At 47.5% G+C, this 18,093-nt stretch overlaps 1 protein-coding gene across 2 annotated transcripts in view; it reads right to left on the minus strand.

Moving 5' to 3' along the window:
- Positions 1–4,663: 4,663 nt before the first annotated feature.
- Positions 4,664–18,093, minus strand: part of LOC135895979 (nephrin-like) — a 344,642-nt gene continuing 331,212 nt past the window's right edge. Inside the window, exons 18-22 of one of the 2 annotated variants that reach the window (XM_070536924.1) lie at positions 16,846–17,013; positions 14,930–15,069; positions 13,033–13,144; positions 9,102–9,235; positions 4,664–7,025 (exon numbers count right to left, since the gene is read on the minus strand). In XM_070536924.1, coding sequence (XP_070393025.1) covers positions 6,678–7,025; positions 9,102–9,235; positions 13,033–13,144; positions 14,930–15,069; positions 16,846–17,013 — 902 coding nt within the window. In that variant the 3' untranslated portion in view covers positions 4,664–6,677. Of the gene's footprint in view, positions 7,026–9,101; positions 9,236–13,032; positions 13,145–14,929; positions 15,073–16,845; positions 17,014–18,093 lie in introns of both variants that reach the window. The other variant, XM_070536923.1, reaches the window with a different exon arrangement.

Consider the following 18,093-nt stretch of genomic DNA (forward strand, 5'->3'; position numbering starts at 1 on the left):
GACGTCGGCAGCGTCGGCAAGGTGGGGAGAGAGAGCTGAGAGAGAGAGACAGCGGAGTATAAAAATAACATCGAGCAGCATAGCGACGCGACGAGGGTGAGTCGAGCCCAGCAGAGGAGAAGGAGCCGAGCTGGGGGAGAGGAAGCTGAGAGAGAGTGAAAGCAGAGCTTAAATATAGCATCGCATCCCTTAGCGAAGCGGCGAGGATGGGCGGAGCGTAGAGTGGGAGAAGGAGCGGTGCGGCGCTGACATAGGTGGTGCGACATCATTGCTCTGCGATAAAAACACATGCTCTCGCTTCGGCGATCCTCTTTCTCGCAGTGAAAAAAAAAATTGGTACTACTTTACTGGCCTCCCCCCAGCTCCGCTGGCCTCTGGTGTTTGCTATAGCAGAGCCACGCATAATTTTTTTATATACATTCGCGTGGGAAACGGGACCGCCGACCTGAGGAACAGGAGGAAAGCAGACATGCGTGACGTTTCGATGGCACTGCCACCACGGGAGAGTGGAAGGAAAAGAAACTAGATACGCAAGCCCTTCGAACGACGACAAAGAGAGGGCGGTGCGAACGTAGACATGGCTGACGAGGCTCAGCCTTTTGGGCTAAGATCCAATCGTTTGCTCACGCAAGCTTTGCTCACGACCGTATCTGAAATTTTTCAATAAGCCGTTCGTGAGCGAAGTTATTTCCGCATACTGTGAAATATACAATCCGCAGGTGGCACATCATTTGCCCTATGGACACCATACCTTGAACTGTCAACTGTCGCATAATTCTGTCATTTTCTGTTTACTCTTTAGCCTTATCTTTTTGTTTTTGTTCTTTTTCTGCCTTTAATATTATTTTTTGCATTCAAATAAAAACCTGCGTTCTTGCCCTTGTGTCTGGAACCTCGTCGGGTCCGATGTGTAACAAAGGTAATTCAAGGGCTCGTTACAGGTTCCGGAGCCCGCTACCCGGAGTCCACAGGGGTATGTATGTATGTGCCATCGCGCTTGTGCCCTTGCTGCATCATTAGGATCGGCCCACATTTTTCTTGACGCATAATAAAAATGAACGGCACCCTAGCCATAAACAGCTTCGCTGTAATAAGGTCAAATCGATGCACGTACGCCGATGGGTGGTCGGTTGGGCCGGATTGGTGTGGCATCGCAAGCGACATGTCAACAACGCAAAACGTGTAATGGCTGTTTCACATGGCGCGATTTTCAAACAGCGACACAGCGAATTCCGTCGCTCAGCGGCCGCCGCGGCGTCGTGGGCTCTCCACGACTGCATTCCAACAAGTTGGTCGCGCCGTCGCTGAGTCGCAGCGACGGCGACTTGTTTTACTTTCTTGTTTTACTGCGCGGTGGTAGCTCTGCGGAGCAATGTCGGCGCCAGTTTTAGTTAAGTTTTAATAGGGCGTACCCAACAGCGCCTGCGGCTTAGGAGCTTCATAATTTTTTTCTTCCGCTTACACAATTCGTTTAAAAGGAGAAGCTGCTTGCTATGCATGTCGGAAGAAGGACGCCGCTTCAACATAAGGCACGCACCCACTTGAACCTCTCCATCGCTACAGATTGTGCCAGATGCTTATACATGCACACTGAACAGTAGCTTGTCCTTCTGCAAAAGCAAATACTCATCCAGGAAAAAAATTGTGGCTTCCATAGTAACAACGAAACTGGAGTGTACTAAACGGAACCACCCCACCGACGCCGCACAAGCCGCACGCTCATACTTGCGGTGTTGTGTAGCGTCTCACTCACCGCATCTGCAAGCTGTCATAAAGTCTCAGCGCTTTTAAGCGTTAAAATATGGTGTACTTATTCCATTATGGAATAATAATAGGAAAATTCGAATACTTGACTAGTTTCCGTGTTGTTTTTATTCAACGATGCAGGCATGGATACTTCGTGAGCACGGGGCAACCTTGCGCATCGCTGCGACGGAAATCGCGCTGCTGCAGACGCATGTGACAGCGAAAATCGTTCTGCGACGTGCGCTGCAGAACGATTTTTCCCCCCAATCGTGCCATGTGCAACAGCCTTAAACCACACGCTTTTCGGTCCCGACGCATCCTTATGGAAATCACCGACAACGACTGCAAGGTTAGTGCCCTCGCAACTAACCCATGCAAAGTTAGTGGCCATAAACCTTACGGGACTATGGGCCATTGCATTTTTTGCTTGCTTACGGAGGTATGAGCCATTTATCATGACAGTTTTCGACATGCTGTTTTGTATTTTGTATGCGTGATAAGAAAGAATGTAAGCAGTGTTCGCTTCACTTTGCTGAGTGCTGGTAGCTTGTGCCTTGCGGGGCGATCAGCCATTGTATATTTTGCTTGCTTACGGAGGTATGAGCTAATGATATGAGCCATTGATGATGATAATGTTTGTGCACTCATACGAAAATTTTCTGGTACTCTAAGCGGTATACAGCTCCGCTGTAAAAATGCGAGGGCACCTAAATGTACAAGTATCTCACAAGTACCTAACAACGCTGCCGAATGTATACGAGGGGTACACAGGCAATGCCCTTGCGCAGCGGAATATAGATTCGGGCGTAACAGACTGAATATTGGCAGCACTAGAGAGATTTACAACGAAGCTGTTAGCCTTTAGTTTGTTGGAATTTTTCGTGGGCTCGTGTGCGCCCAAGAACACTACCGGCGCCTAGCGGCCGCGCCCAGTCAGGCAGACCTCAAACAGAAGCTGGAAAAGGACTTTGTCTTTGAGTTTTCGCGTAACAGCATGATATTTTCTCCTATGTTCGAATTACAATCCGAAGCTATCATGTCACAGCTTGAGTGTAAGTCGTACTTTACGAATTTCTTTATGCAGTTTGCTTTTAAAAATTTTATTAATTCAAGAACGCACTTGGGCATGGTAGAGGGCCTAGAAAAATGAGGATGCATGCTGCACATTCACTTCACGTACGCGATTTCTATGCACAATTGGTTCAGAGTGGAGCGAGACAAGCTCAACGCTCTCATCCACAAAGTAGTCAAGAGGGCTCTCGGGCTACCAATCAGGACCCATACCGAGGATCTCCTCAAGCTGGCGTGCATAACACGGCCGAGGAGATTGCCGAAGCCCAAGTACGCGCGCCACTCACTCGCCTCAGCACCACAGCGGCAGGTAAACGCATCCTAGAAGGGCTGGATTACCACCTTGTGGGATACCCGATGGTCAGTACCCCGATCCCTAGGTGCATTCGAGACAAGTCTGCCCGGGTGGGTCTTGGATGGGCACTCGAAGTTGGGACACTCGTTGCGCCTCCACAAGTTCCTCGCGCGTATTTTGCAAGCCTAGTTCTAAGAGCTTGGTGGTGCTGACTCCGGGCGCAAGTAGCAACGCACATTTATACGCCTTCCGTATGAAGGCGTTGAGCTTGTTTCCGCTACCGTCCAGTTGTGAAACGCTGCCGCGTACCTTATCTGAGAAATGACGAAGGCTTGTATGAGTCGGATGACGCTGCCTTCGCGCATGCCCGCGTGTTTGTTGGTGATGCATCTAATGAGCTGCATCGTACTCGTGGCCTTTGCCGTTATCTTGCGAAGTGCTTCGCCATTGCCACCCTTGTGTTCGATCATCCTTCCTAATAACCGGATCTTATCTGCTATCGGGATGGGTAGGCCGTTTGATGCCGTTAATTGTTAGACCTTCGTGTATTCATGTCGCATACCAAGAATTACTGTGGTAGCTACGGGCGATAGCCACCTTAACCGTGATCCCCTAGCAACATGGCAGTGCACGTACAGCGCCGATCGCCAACTTCGATCCGAATTCGCACTTGTTACTGGCGCTCCACCCTTTCAACAAGAAACAAGTGGCTAAGTCCGTCATGGCTAAGTCATCTTAAGTCGAAGTCAAAGCACTATGTATGTTTACTAGTAGTTATTGAGATCGGCTGCTTGATTTCACGCTGCTAGAACTTAGGCACGGCACCGAGTGGTAAAATTGGTTTGATTTCTAGTTAGCAGATGGCTCCACAAACTTTGTACTGGTAGCATTGAGAATGAAAAACATGTATAGCCTACCTGAGTGACTCGAGCAGGCCATTTGTCATCGCTCCGTTGTCATCACTCAGATTATTGCTCCGAAGCAACGCAAGCTTATCAGGGTTGCCATGCAATTCTGCCATGAAGTTAAGCAACATGCACTAAAAGCTCGCTACACGAGTTTGTTTGCGTCCCTGCCTTGATGGAATGCGGCTGCTTATGCCAGGCATCTAACCAGCGACGTCGCGCACAGCACCAACACCACAGCCATCGGGGCTCCCTTCCCCACCATCTTTGTCGCGCGCAGGAAGTCTCATTGCGGAGTCTTCGGACTGAGGCAGGCCTTAAACCAGCCATCACGTGCACCCAGGTTCAATCAAGTGAAGACAGTGTCCAGCGTCTGAAGTGCTACTCTCTTGCCCATGCCGAGGATGCGCACTATCTACTTCGGACGAGTTCTTGGACAAATAGTCTGCAAAAAATTACTTAGAGGTGTGGGCATTAGCCAGCCCAAAGGATATGTACAACGGCTGACGGAATATTTCACAAGTAGTTGTCGCAGTACCTGCATCAAATGGTCCGCCATGCTCATATGTAATTTTATCGCGGCATTATGCCAAAGATGAAATAACACTCTCGTAGCTTTGGCATTGCGTCGAACACAACACACAACTTCTTAAGGACAAACCATTTATTCATGTGTATTGCTGTACATTTTTTGAAGCGAGTCAGCAGACAGGGTGAAAGCGGACTGGTGGCGCTTGCCTTCGCTGACCAAAAACTCGTCGCCATTTTTGGCGCCTTGTAAACACAACAAAACACATAAAAAATTATGCTCGTAGGCTCACGACAGCTCGCTTGTGCGAAAAGGAATCGCAAGCATGTTGGCATGTTGGTCCTTTGGTGATAGTCAGCAAGACTAGGCTTTACAATGTCTGCCACGCTGGTCGCACCGAGCTGCATGATGTCATAATAATGAGTTCGAGTTATAGCAGAGGCAGAACTAAGCCAACAGTGATGCGAATTCATTTAGGACTGCATCGAGGAGAAAAGTTCATGAACTCAACATATTGAAAAATCTGTGAGTTCAGCAGCCCTAGAAAATTAACTGGCACAAAAACTTAAGTTTCCTTGTGACCACTTGAGTACCTTAAGGAATTTCAGACAGTTGAAAGTGCCCTAATTGCGATAGCAGTACCTACCTTTCTTAACGCTGTACCTGGTATTCGTAAGAAAGTTTCAATCTGGCGTGAGAGCAACAGCAGTTTCTTTGGCCATTGGCTGTGACTAGACGTGATGAGAAAATGCGGTTACCTTACTTTGTGGCTATGAGGTGAATAGAGACAGCTCCATGGCATGCTTGCACTGAGTTATGTACACAATTCACACCGTCACATGTTTTCAAAACGTAAAGTAAAGGTGCACGCAACGAAAAAAAAAATTAAATATACTAGAGCAGAGACAATGAAAGTTTTGATAGAGAACAAGTGAAACTTAACGATGTCATTCTTTCATGGGACGCATTCGCATCTCAAATTGTACAAAACCAAAACGCAACACACAGTTGCTTCAAATTCATAATTACTATAAATAAACACCGAGCAGAAGCTTTATGCTAACTCTCGCCCAAAGACGAAAAGATAGAGAGGGAAAAAAAAACGTTTAGTCCTAGAGCGCACTGACAACACCACACTCAGTGTCCGGTAGTCGATCGTAGACGAGCACACTACAAAATCTGGATGTGAACGGGGCGGCTTTCAAATTAAGCGAGTTCCGCACTGAAATTTACTAGATTGCAATAAGGCACGATGGAAAGCCGTCTGTAGTTCGTCTGTACAAAGATACTCCGTCGGTGACGGACTCGTAGACGACGCTTTCCTAGATGCACGACTTGAGCACAACAAATAGTTGCCGCCAATGCGACAGCAGAGTCCCCGGATGTCCGAAAAAAAAACAACATCCACAGGCGCGTAAACTCATACACGCACACGTCGTCACTGACGCCACAAAAAAAAAATCAAAGGCAAGAACGAAACACGTGAGAAGACAGCAATTAACGCGCAACACTTTCTTTCACATTCACGTGGACTCGTCCACAAGCTCTGTAGCATCCCTGAAGACAGCGCACCACTCGGCGGTTGACTGAAACCCGACTATAGCGAGAAATGACTGTTGGGAAAGAAGGACCACGCGGTGTTCCCCTGGTCTCTTCCGCTGCCGATGGTGAGGTTCACGCGTTCGCTCTTGAAACTGGGCCTACCGCAAGCCAGCGGCGTACGGCGTGGGACGAGCAGACGTGACGTCGTCGTCGAGGGCGCGACGCACTGGCGTTGTTTTCTCTGCAGTCCGGCTGCTGAGCGGCAGGCGGTGGCAACCAAGTGGTTCACGGAGTTTTTTTTTAATACACAGCGTACTCGGTGCTGTTGTCCTGACTCGACGCAGTTTTTTTTTTTTTTTCACTTCCGTTCTCTTGCACATCCGGCACGCAAACGTGGCTGTTCCGGCACACCGTAGCGTTGGCCCGATTGCCGCGCTTGCCTGTGGCAGCGGCACGAATGTCGGAAGAAGAAGAAAAAAAAATAAGATTCCGTGTTCGAACGCAGCCGCCGGTCTGCGTCGGCGACTCGGTAACAGAGGGGGTGCGAGGCTAGCGATCATCGGTGGTCACGCTAGACGGCGGTGGAGCGTCAGACAAGATGGCCGTCCATCTCGTCATGCGCCGGGGCGCCGTCCATGAGCGGCGGTCCGTAGCTGTGCATGGAGGCCAGCACGGGCGAGACTGGCACGTTGCCCGACGGGCTGAACGTGGTGAGGATGGTCTGCCCCGCCGCGGCGGCCACGTCGCCTCCCGGGTGGTGGTGGACGGAAGGCCCTCCGGGGCCGGAGCCCTGGGCGCCGCCGGGAACTGGGTAGGGGACGTATCGCTGCTGGTCCGCCTTGATGTTGTAGATTGCGTCCACGCCGCTTGCCGAGGTGCGGCCTGGTGGAGGCGGGGGCTGGCTGGCCCCGACGCCTGGTACCTTGCCGTAGCCAACCTGTGTAGGGCCGAAACTTGTGTATAGTAACCGCACTCGTTTGACTCGTCAAGCGTTTCGACGCGAATTTCTTTTAAAAATCATATATATTTAGGCAACGTATTGGTTTGGGCTCATTTATAACTGCCGGTAAGAGAGTTGACAGAACATGTAAAATACAAGAAATAACAAAGCGACAGTAAGCTAGAACAGTGGTGTCTGCTTCGGCCGTTTCTCCATCAACTGAAACAGACCCGGCGTTCCCGTCGTATAACTTTGCACTCATCGCGATTCCGAGAACATGCTGTTCAGAAGAGTGTGTACTGGCAGGCACACGAGCACGATAGCACGCGCATGCGCAGTGCCATGTAAGAACACCAGGCGCGTGCTTCGTCAGAGAACTCAAGAGAGTGCAGTTAGGCACGTCCTCACAGATGTCGTGATATTAAAGCGATTAGCTTTCTTTAGCTCTTTCAGACGTCTTGTGGGTACATCGGTGGTCGGTTGACAGGGCCGGTCTCGGAAAGCAAATCGTTCGTTCGCTCTTATTTCTCTCGCTCGCTCTCTCGCTGTCGCTCACTCTCTCACTCACTGGTTTTCTTGCTTGCTATTTCGTTCGCTCGTGCGTTTGTTCGTTCGGGTTATTCGCTACATTGAATATCATCGTCGGTGTTTTACGAAGCATTTTTTTGTCCTCGTCTGTACATGACGTCACAAACACAGACAAAAAAGCCTCGAAAGTTGGCTCGACTAAGGTCTGTGCCCTGTAAAGCTCTGCATGAGCCGGCAATGTCAGTCCCTGCCAGTTCATGCGTTGCTTTTGGTTTGTAAGCGGGAGCACGTGACGTGTTCCAGAAAGACCAGATACTGCGCCACAGATAGACTGGATCATTTTACCTGGTGGTAATGTACTTTCATTAGCGGGGCATATGAAAAGCTGCAACAAAATATTACTTAAATTTACGTGAGTTCCGTTTTTTTTTTAACGAATGATAGAAGGCAGGAAACTTACGTGCTCAAAAAAATGTAGAAAGAGTCATCGCTGCGATATCCATGTATTAATGGTGACAGATTTTAGCGCTAAGTCAATTCTATGGCTCCATTGTCACAACAAATATTTTAAAGCTAAGTTATTTTTGCCGCTTTTCACTACTTTCCGTGGACGGCTGCCTGGCTGAGTAAACTGCGCCTATCGCGGAGACAATATAATAAAGGAAGGGCAGATCCCCGAGATTATGTAGCCGAAGGTGGGCGTGTCGGTCGGCCCATCCTGATACCAGTGCATGATATGTTTCCTCGCAAAAGCTCAACGTGGCCTCTAACACGGGTTGAGAGTGGAGGCAGCACGGCGAAGCAGTACACCATAGCGCCCTCCCCACCCCCTCCTCCCACCCCCGTAACTCCCCTAACTAACATATCTAACATAGTTCCCAGCAGGAGTTCTACCGGGAAGCTATCGCTGGGCACCGATAATCATCAACCGATGGTTTCTCCCCAATTTCTTACAGTGTGCAAAATACAGCTGCAGTTGGCTTTTAAGCGTGCTCCCTCTTTCACTCCCATTGTCCTTCGCCTTTCACATTCAGCGTGACACAAAAAGGCACAAAATGCTTATGCAGTGGAGATCATGCTCCGAACGTAAAGCTGGACCACCGCGATGGGCACAAAAAACAGTTCACTAATGGACACGGGTTTTTCGTATTTAAGATCTTCGTCGGTATCCTGCTCAAAGTGTTTTCTTGTGTCGCTGGTTTAGGGTGAAGCCTGGGGGTCCTGGCTAACTTTACGGAAGATCCTCATGCTAGCACTCAACCAAAGGTAACGCTACCGCCAGAAACAGCCATTTTTTTCTTGTTTTTTTTTTTGTCCTAGTTAACCTCGCGTTTACATTAACGTAGAAAAAGCACTTGAGCTGTCGGCGCACTCTAATAGGCACGACTTAATTTCGTGGCCAAAGTGTGCGCAAGCGATGGCTTCACCCAAGAGGCTCAGGGACGTGGTTGTCACCTCTGCTAGTAAGAAGCTAGCTGCCACTTCACAATTTTTTTTCCTTTTTTACTTCGAGCCTGCTCGGGATCACACGACGCGTGCACGCACCTTGTCTCCTAGTTTCTGGTTGTAGGCGTTGCGCCGCAGTGCGTCGCTGTAGAACTCGTCTTCTCCTTCGTAGTGGACTCGCCTGTTGGGCAACATCCGCCGATCGATGCTGCCGTTGCCGGCCGCCGGAACTGCTGCGGGGGGGGGAGAGGAGGAAAGGACAACAGTGAGCAACAATCTTCGAGCCTGGGCCAGCTATAGCTACGCGCGAGACGACGGCGGACGCGAGCTCGCCAGGAAATGGACGGGAGTGCGCGCAGACACGCGCTGACAAATAGGCTGGCGCAACCTGCACCGTGCGCGAGAACACGTGTTGGCCTATGTGTGATTTGTTTTTGTATGTTCTGTACATTATGGTGTTAAGAAACCTGGTCTGTCACTCGACAGTCTTGGAGAAAGAAAGACAAAAGACAGGAGAGGCTGACCAGACTATAACTTCCGGTTTGCTACTCTACACTGAGCAACAGGAGAGGAGAAATCAGAAAGAGGAGAAGGTGGTAGAGAGAGAGATAGAGCAAGAGACCGATCGGGGCATGCGCACGATCACGATTATAAAAAAAAAATGCCAAAGCCGTTCGTGCAGGTTCGTTCCTCTCGGAAAATGAAGTAATGCTTTAGTTTACCTCTTCTGGGGCGGCTTAAGGGGTCGTAATTCAAAAAATGCTTTTTTATGACAATGATCGGTCTTTCAGGCGAGCTAACGCAGTCGCGAGCGACCAACTCTGCACACTGTGTTCAGGATAGTCACAAAAAACATATTCAGGGGCCCACGCCCAAACAAACAGATTTTACAGAAATATGTTGCACTACACTAGCTGAGATTTCTTTTTTTTTTCTTAAAGGAATACTTAATTACATCGTCATCTGCCCAATGTTGCTCCTGTACGCCTATGAGAGATGACCGGTGCGCAGAGCTTTTGTGTGTGTGTTTGTGTGTGTGTGTTTTTGTTTGTTTGTTTGTTAACGCCCATGAACCTGCAGCTTAAGTCTGTTCCCGCATTCTACTCCCCCGTTAGAGCCCGGCCGCCTGAATGGGAGATTGTACCCACCGTTCGAGGATTTTCACTTCTATAACGTGTCACGTCGAAGCGTTGCACTTCAGCTTCTACAGGGGACATTCGCTACCCGTTTTGACTTTGCTAAGCTACGAGTGCTACTAGAGAAAGGGTACTACGAGCTCCCATGCGCTATAAGCGGATCAGACGGACAGTTACAGGTATTGACGCTTATCGACGAGAACTCCACTAAGCCACTACTACAACTTCTGCGTGACGAGGGCCTCCAAGCTTTCATTTAGCGAGGCAACTACTGGTAATCCTCTCCAAAGAAAAACAAAAACAACAAACTCGTAGCGGAAGCCCACACGCCCATCAGCAATACTGCCCAGTGAGCGGTTTTAGAGGCGCCCTGTGCGCGTCACAACTTTTAAATAGTGTTTTAGAGCGATAATCTGCTCATAATCCATCGGTTAGCTGCGAAGCTAGCTCCGTGAGCCGAATGGGAGCTGTCCCTTGAAAACAAACATACGAAAGGAAAGGAGCCGCAATCAGCTGGATGCCCCGATTATCGGCTGTTGCTAGATTTGTATTGCAGGTGAATGCAGCGGGCTTTTTTTTTGTGCTACTTTCTTTCAAGTTCAACGAAATTAGTTCTTGTACCGAGAGGCCTGCCCCTGGGAGTTGGTGTTAGAGCCAAATTAGTCTTCATGTCCTGTACTACAAAGTAGTAGCGAGAAACAAAAACGTACAAAATGGTGCAAAAAATGTAAACGCCCGAACCTCGTTTTTCCAGTCTCTCTTAATTTTTTTTCCCTTGCCACATGCCTTTGGTTTCCAACTCTCATTTGGGATTCTTTCCTCCTCGAACGGTCTTCTCGTTAGGCCCTTTCCCAGTGGGGCGCTTAATCACCGGTGAAAAAGGAAGAAAGAGAAATGCTCCGAGGAGGGCGAGAAATATGCAGATTAAGGCGCATTATGCATCAGTGGTGAGAAACCGAGGAGGCGATCTTGCGAGAAGAACGCGAACCGTTTATGTCCTCTGCCTCGTAACTCTCTCCTTTTTTTTAGCTTTGTTCTTTTCTTTGCATCCTCATTTTTTTCAGTCACCGGTCAGCACGAGATCGCGGCGAGGATCGCTGACACTTCTCGTTACAGCCACATTTCATCGCGTAAATGGTGCAGATATAAATGACAGATATAAATAACAAAATGAAACGGGATAGGAAAAAACAAAAGAAAGCCGAAACTCACGCAAAACGAACATGGGTTCCGAACGAGGAAATGCGGAAACTTTATGAGTAAAGGGAGCGTGAAATGTTCCATGCCGCTTAAGAGGGTGCAAAGTGGTGTACAAAGGAGGCAGCATTAGCTTGAGGGTGGGGATGGGGGGGGGGGGGCGGCAGAGATGCTCTTTGCCTTCAATTTGCATTTGATCTCTCCATTTTCTTTTACTTCGTTCTTTTGTCTTTCTTTTTTTTGCCGCATTGGACGTCTGAGAAACGGGGAGCGACGGTCTAATTTGTGGACAGAAATGCGTGCACGCAGCAATCAAGAAAGTGATGCGGCATAACAGCGGAGGAAAGATGTGCGATAACGCACCGGGGATGCGGCACGGTTTCTGTGTACCTTAAACGTTATTCTCCATTATTTTTACGTTCTTGCAATTTTCACCACGGACGCAAAAGGACAAGTGAGATTCATGTAGTTGAACGGCCGGAGAACTGTGCCTTTCGCTAAAGTGCACCGAATGCCAAAGAGACTACTCTTGTGAACGTCGAATATGGCCTGCTAGCGTCTTTAAAGTGGACGTTACCGCATGCTTATTTCGAGAATTGATTGATTGATTGATTGATTGATTGATTGATTGATTGATTGATTGATTGATTGATTGATTGATTGATTGATTGATTGATTGATTGATTGATTGATTGATTGATTGATTGAGTTCTATTGTCTCAAAGCAACACTGGGACTACGAAAAACGCCATAACGGGCGGCTCTTGATTGATTTTGACAACCTCAGTTTTTTTATGCGCACATTTATCAATGCAAACGGGCGTTCCTGCATTCCGACCTCATTGCAATGCGGCCACCGTGCATGAGAAATGAACCCGCGGAATCGTGTTGAACAGCAGAACGCCGCATCCACTGAGCCAACAACACGGCTGGCTTTATCGCACGCAAATTCCTAGGACAAAGTCTTCATAAATCAATTTTGTGCGCCTCTAGTTGGTTATCAACGCGCTCGTAATTGCCAAAAGAAATGACTGAACTGTAGCGCACCACTGAGCCACGCAAGCTTAGGAACATCGCAGCAGCAGTAAGAGGTAAAACACAGTTCTTATTCATTAGCAACTGTAAGTATCGTCAATGCTAAGATGGAGACATCAAAACGAAATGTAAGATACCTTTTAAAGAAGGCGCAGAGGTCAATATCTTACAATTGCCTCATACACAGCCACCGACGTAGACTTGTGAACACAACTTAAGCCGCTTCGTAAGCACAGTAGCAATATATTTTGCAGACATTTTTCATAAGAAGAGTCCCGTTGAACGCCTTTCGTTCTTAAGCTCAGGAGAGTGGAGAGTGTCCTTATGAATATCTGGGAACAAGGTAAAGCGGAAGGTATAGGAGAGCTAGGCTCAGCGGCTTGAGATGTCACCAATCGCACAAGCACTTGCTTTGCCTGTTTCGAAAACGACTATGGCTGCAATCGCCATTACCGCGACCTTGCCCTGCTTTCTTTTTTTCCGAAAATAGGTTTGCACCTCCAAATCAAGAAAAGTCGTGCGAGGGATAACACTTCAGCACGGGATAAGACCTCGACAAATTTCATGATAATGCAGATCTAGTCTGACGCTCTTGATCTGAGAGTGGCATTGCCTACCACGCCTGCCTCGTGTATGGAGCAAAACCAAGAAACGCAACTTACCTTCGTCGCCATAGCGGTTGTACGGGGCATAGTGCAGCGAACCGTCGGGAACGTAGCTGTCGCTTGCCTGATCGATCAAGTACGTCGCCGCGGCGGGTTTGCTCGATTCCTCCTGGGTCAGGACGAAATAGAAAGAACACAGGCAGCTGCATTTACTAACCACTCAAGTAGAGGGCCGACACGCCACACAGCTAAATCCTACGACGACAACGTTCCTTAACCTGTCGCCCCGTTAGGTTGCTCTCTTCTTGCAGGCAAATCTAGCCTCGCCTACTGCAGCTCCCAGGTGTAGGAACATTGCTACTGATGTCATTCACCGGCAAGTAGATCACTACGCTGAGAGTGATGGCTTGGGTGCGGCTCAATGAATCCCTAAGATTTGAAGGCCCATGACTCCCGAGTAGCATTAAGAGTGCACTTGCGATACTTGAGAATGAGCTTGCGAATACTGTGAGCTGATAACCGTCCCCCGTAGAGGACACAGCGAAGTACAGGCGAACGCGGCACAATGAGGAAAGCAACCAGTCGTGTACGAAATACGATCTTTCTCCTTCGTTCTGAGAATTTGCACGTGTCAGCTAGCTGCTAATTGGTCTTCTGGCAACCGTAACTTTGCCCTAGCCAGTTAGCCGTCACCTCAATTGCGCCTCCATACCGCGACGCTGCAGAACCATTCCGCGGCAGTAATGTCTCGCCGGCCATCATTTTGCCATTACCATTTTGCCCACAGCATAGTAATCATCATATCACCTACCATTCACCATGGACCGGGCACGCACTCACGTGCGAGATTTCATTAAGAAGTGTAACACCCACGACAATGTTCCGCGCATGTGCGGCAAGGCAATCGCATCATGTTGGCTGACACTTGTCATGCTACATACGGTACAAATCGAGTGACGCACGAAATAATTTGCATTTGTAGTATGGCGCCTCGCGGAAATGCTTGCACACATATTTTTTTCCTTGTTTAATATTGCGAACTGCCTCGAGAAGCTCTCTAATGACCTTGGCCCATGCTAACAAAAGCTATTTCGATAGAATTGTTTGTAAAAAAAAAAACGTGCTATAAGCTAACGTGATGTTCGTAATACAATCAGTGAAGCCGACCTGTCATAGTATCAGCACAGCACGCTCCTCTGCCATGGTTGCTCTTCGGCCCTTTAAGTACTATTTTTATTATTATTCAAAATACCCCCAAAGGCCCTCATTACGAGGGTATTACATGGGGGGGGGAGGCAATCACAAGCACTGGTCATAGTTTGTACATACTAAAAACAAGAGAGTGTAACAGAAGTAATAATACAGTGAAACATAGGTAATACACAAGATAATTAGGTCGCAATTATTACAGAGAAAACATTAGTACATATTAGGAGAACATAAGGCAACTGCAATGAAAAACACCAACAAACATCGAAAACACTGTAAAAGTCCCAAAAAAAGAATAATAATACGATTAGTCGACAAGTAGTGAGCGAATTAAATGTTCAAACTTAGACAAGTCTGGTTCCGTGGCAATGACTGATGGTAAGGCGTTCCATTCAGTTATTTTGCGAGGTAAGAATGAATATGCATAATGGGATGACTGGCAGTTAATGCGTTTGACTTTGTATGGATGGTCACGGCGTGGAAAAATAACTGTTGGTGACTGAAATAAATCATCGTGAAGTGATGGATGGTGATAAATCTTATGGAAAAGTGTTAGGCGAGAAATTTTACGGCGAAGTGCTAAGTTGTCCAAGTCAGCTCTATTCTTTAACTTAATTGTTTATTCTTTATTACTTCCATGTTTTGCGGCAGCGGCGACGCATTGAAGCTTGTTGTGAAACTGGCCTATCCACAACCTCTCGTGACCGTGACGTTTCTCCGCTGTAGATATAAGCCCCCTGCTCACCGAGTATTCAGCGCTGTGCTCATTGGAGTAAGCCTCGCTCTTCTCGGACGTGGAACTGACCGTCTCGCCGTTCATGGTCTCGTTGTAGCTGCTCGGCGCGTACATCTCGATCGTGGCAGTTTTGCTCGACTGGTCGCTCTCTTCTTGGCAGAACCGGAGAGAGGGAAAACACATGGGAGAGGAAAAAGGGATGTAGAAACACGTCTCGAGCAGGGTGTAATGTAAGTGGCGGAAACGATTTATTGCCGAACCTGAGAGTCACAAGCAGCGTTTATTTTGGCCACATATCATTATCAGTATCATCATCATCTTCTTCATCGTCATCGCCGTCGTAGTTGCCGCTGTCGTTGTCACTGTTATCATAAACTGATCGCCAAGAGAATTAGAGATCTATATACCACCGTTTGGAGGTTGGCAAAGTGCCTGCCTGCTTTAAGAGGACGATTATTTACGGAAAATTGCAAGTATGTGACCAATAAGAGATCGGCTATGGATCTCAAAGAAAGTATATGTAAGAACAATTTAAAAAATATAGTTGTAATGATGATAATCATCATCATGGATATGCGCTTCAGTAGTCTGAGAGTTGCTACCGCAAACTGTTATTGGTGCTATAATAGCTGGTGGCTGGCTTAGTTGGTTATTCGCATAAGGAAACACGTAAACAACTGTAAAATGAACGAGACAAAAGGGAAGAAACAAGAGGTACCTGCCCTGTTCCCTTTGTGTTTTGTGTAGCCCTCTTACCTTGTCTCACAATGTCTAAGTGCGCTACGAGCACGCCATAGAAGACAGACACCGGCAAGCGTGAAATAATGACAACACTGTTTCGAACCATCAGAGAATGTTATACGGTCCAGTAATACGACTAAATGGGGATACGTAAGATATTCATGACGATGCTAACAGATTCAGATTCCCAAGGAAAGAGCAATGTCTTAAGCAGCACGTGCGTACATCATACAAAGCTAGCGACGCAGCATATTCGACCTCCGGATTGTACAGAAGTGAGAAAGCAGAGGTAGGTCACAATATTTCCACAAACAGGAGTTCGTGCAAACATTGAGAGTGGGAGAACTTTCTCAAGTGTAAAGTGGCCAAGTGGGCTGAACGCTCGTTATCCTTCTTGCTTTTTTTTTCTTTTTGTCCCCTTCTTCTTTTTCTCTCTCACTCTTTCTATTCCACAGCTACGTAATTTTCCGCAGGAAACCAACTACTTCGAACATGCTGTCGCATTGATCTCCGAAAGTAAGCAATGCATGCCGTTCAGAATCGAACAAAATGTCGTAGTCGCCGGCCAGCTTTTTCGCCCGAGGTTTTCGTATTGAAAATGGTACAACGAAACACGCACGTAGCAATAACGGCGAGATTCTGGCGGCGCTGTTCTCTTTCTTTTTTTTTTGGTGGTAACAAAAACAGAGCGATTCGTGTCGAAGAATTCGCCGAACATCGCAAAAGGAACGTTGTTCAAATGTATAGGTCTATGCTGAAAAGCGTGACCTTGGGGCTGGGGGAAACGGGCCCGTTATGTCCCTACGGTATCGGCTTTTCATTTCTCTTTGTGATTCCCGCTCCCTCCCAGAAAAAAAAAATAGGGCGAGATGCGTAGGGTGCAAATGACGGTTCGACTTAGTCGTCGTGGAGCTTTGCGAAACGCGAAATGATTATCCAGAAGAGCAGACGATTGGGGGAAAACAAAAGGAAAGCAGCGCAAGGACACCGAATCAGTTTCTTTCTTTTTCTGAGGCTAATACGAAAACAAATAATCCTGCATTAAAAAAAACTGGGTCGTCTTCGTGGAAAGGAAAGGAGCAATCATTGCAGGGAGCAAAGTGACTGAAGGTGAAGAAATACGAAAGAAACAGAATGCACGAGCGAAAATGAAAGCGTGTGGGAATCGGAAAGGACGGGCCTACCTTCCTCCAGACGCTTCTTCCTCCTTTTGCGAACGAAGCAAATGACTAGGATGATGTTGAGAAACAATAGCGAAGTCCCCACTACGGAGACGCTGGTGATGATTATCTTGGGAATGTCGATCTTCGCCGGCGGCGGGATTTCTTGGGTAAGCGCAGGCGGTGCGTCATCTGAAAGAGTGAACTAAATTATTACTTTCGCATTTGTACAACTTCTAGGCACGCCAATGAAATAGGCGAAAGTGTTAGCGGATTTGGGTCACGCGAAGATAAAAAGGCGAACATGCTTACCGAATATTGCAGAGCAAGACCGTTTTACGATTTCATTCAAGGTGTCATTAAATACAGGACCCGGACAAATCAGCTCGGTAAAAGTACTTGTTGCTTTGCGCGAACGCCATCAAAACAACCGCACTTGCTTTAATAAAAACAGTTTTTTTTTTCACAAAATGACTCGACATTTGCTGCTGCTCGTGTGCATAGGTCATTTTCATTCCGGTTTGAAAAGTTCGAGGTATTATAAAATATTTATTGTTTTACGGCATGTGACGCGCCAACATCTACGGGTCCCTAATTTCCTATAAAAAAAGAACAACAGAAGTCATCTTCATCAACATGCGAAGGCTATGGATGACAAGGAAAGTCACGGAATAACTTTCAGCCTAACCAAATTCAGTCCAGGCGGCATGTTTTCAAAATCTTGGAACAGATTCAGTACTGCTCGTGATTGAGTCCGTAAATCTTATCGCTGGACGGGCTTCGCAACACCACGGGTGCCTGATACTGCGGCCTACTGCGGCAAATAGAACTACAAATAATTTTTAGCACTGGTTATTCATAAAATATAACATTTCGCTACCCTATTGCTCCGCCTAGCCTCGAGGTAAAATTTTAATTACGATTGTGCCGGTCAACTGAAGGCAGTGCAACTGGACAGGAAAAAAAGCCGTCGGAACGGGCGTTTCGCGACAAACAGAGCTCGTTCCCGAAACTCTGGTTTAATAATCAAATCTGAACAATGCCCTTTTTCCTTGACCACAAACTCAGAGGTACCATTGTTACAATAAGTTACATCAGATAACCGTATAAACATTAGGGTTTATATAAGGGCCGTGGTAAATAATCCGATATTATGGCTTAACCCAACTTATGATGTAGAATTTTGAACGCGTATATTTTTTCTCTCCCCGACAGCTGAGCCCGCTATAAGCGCGATTTGGAGCGTCGTCACGTATCGAACGTGCGGCGGCT

This window comes from Dermacentor albipictus, chromosome 4 (assembly GCF_038994185.2).
Source record: "Dermacentor albipictus isolate Rhodes 1998 colony chromosome 4, USDA_Dalb.pri_finalv2, whole genome shotgun sequence".
Lineage (NCBI taxonomy): Eukaryota > Metazoa > Arthropoda > Arachnida > Ixodida > Ixodidae > Dermacentor > Dermacentor albipictus.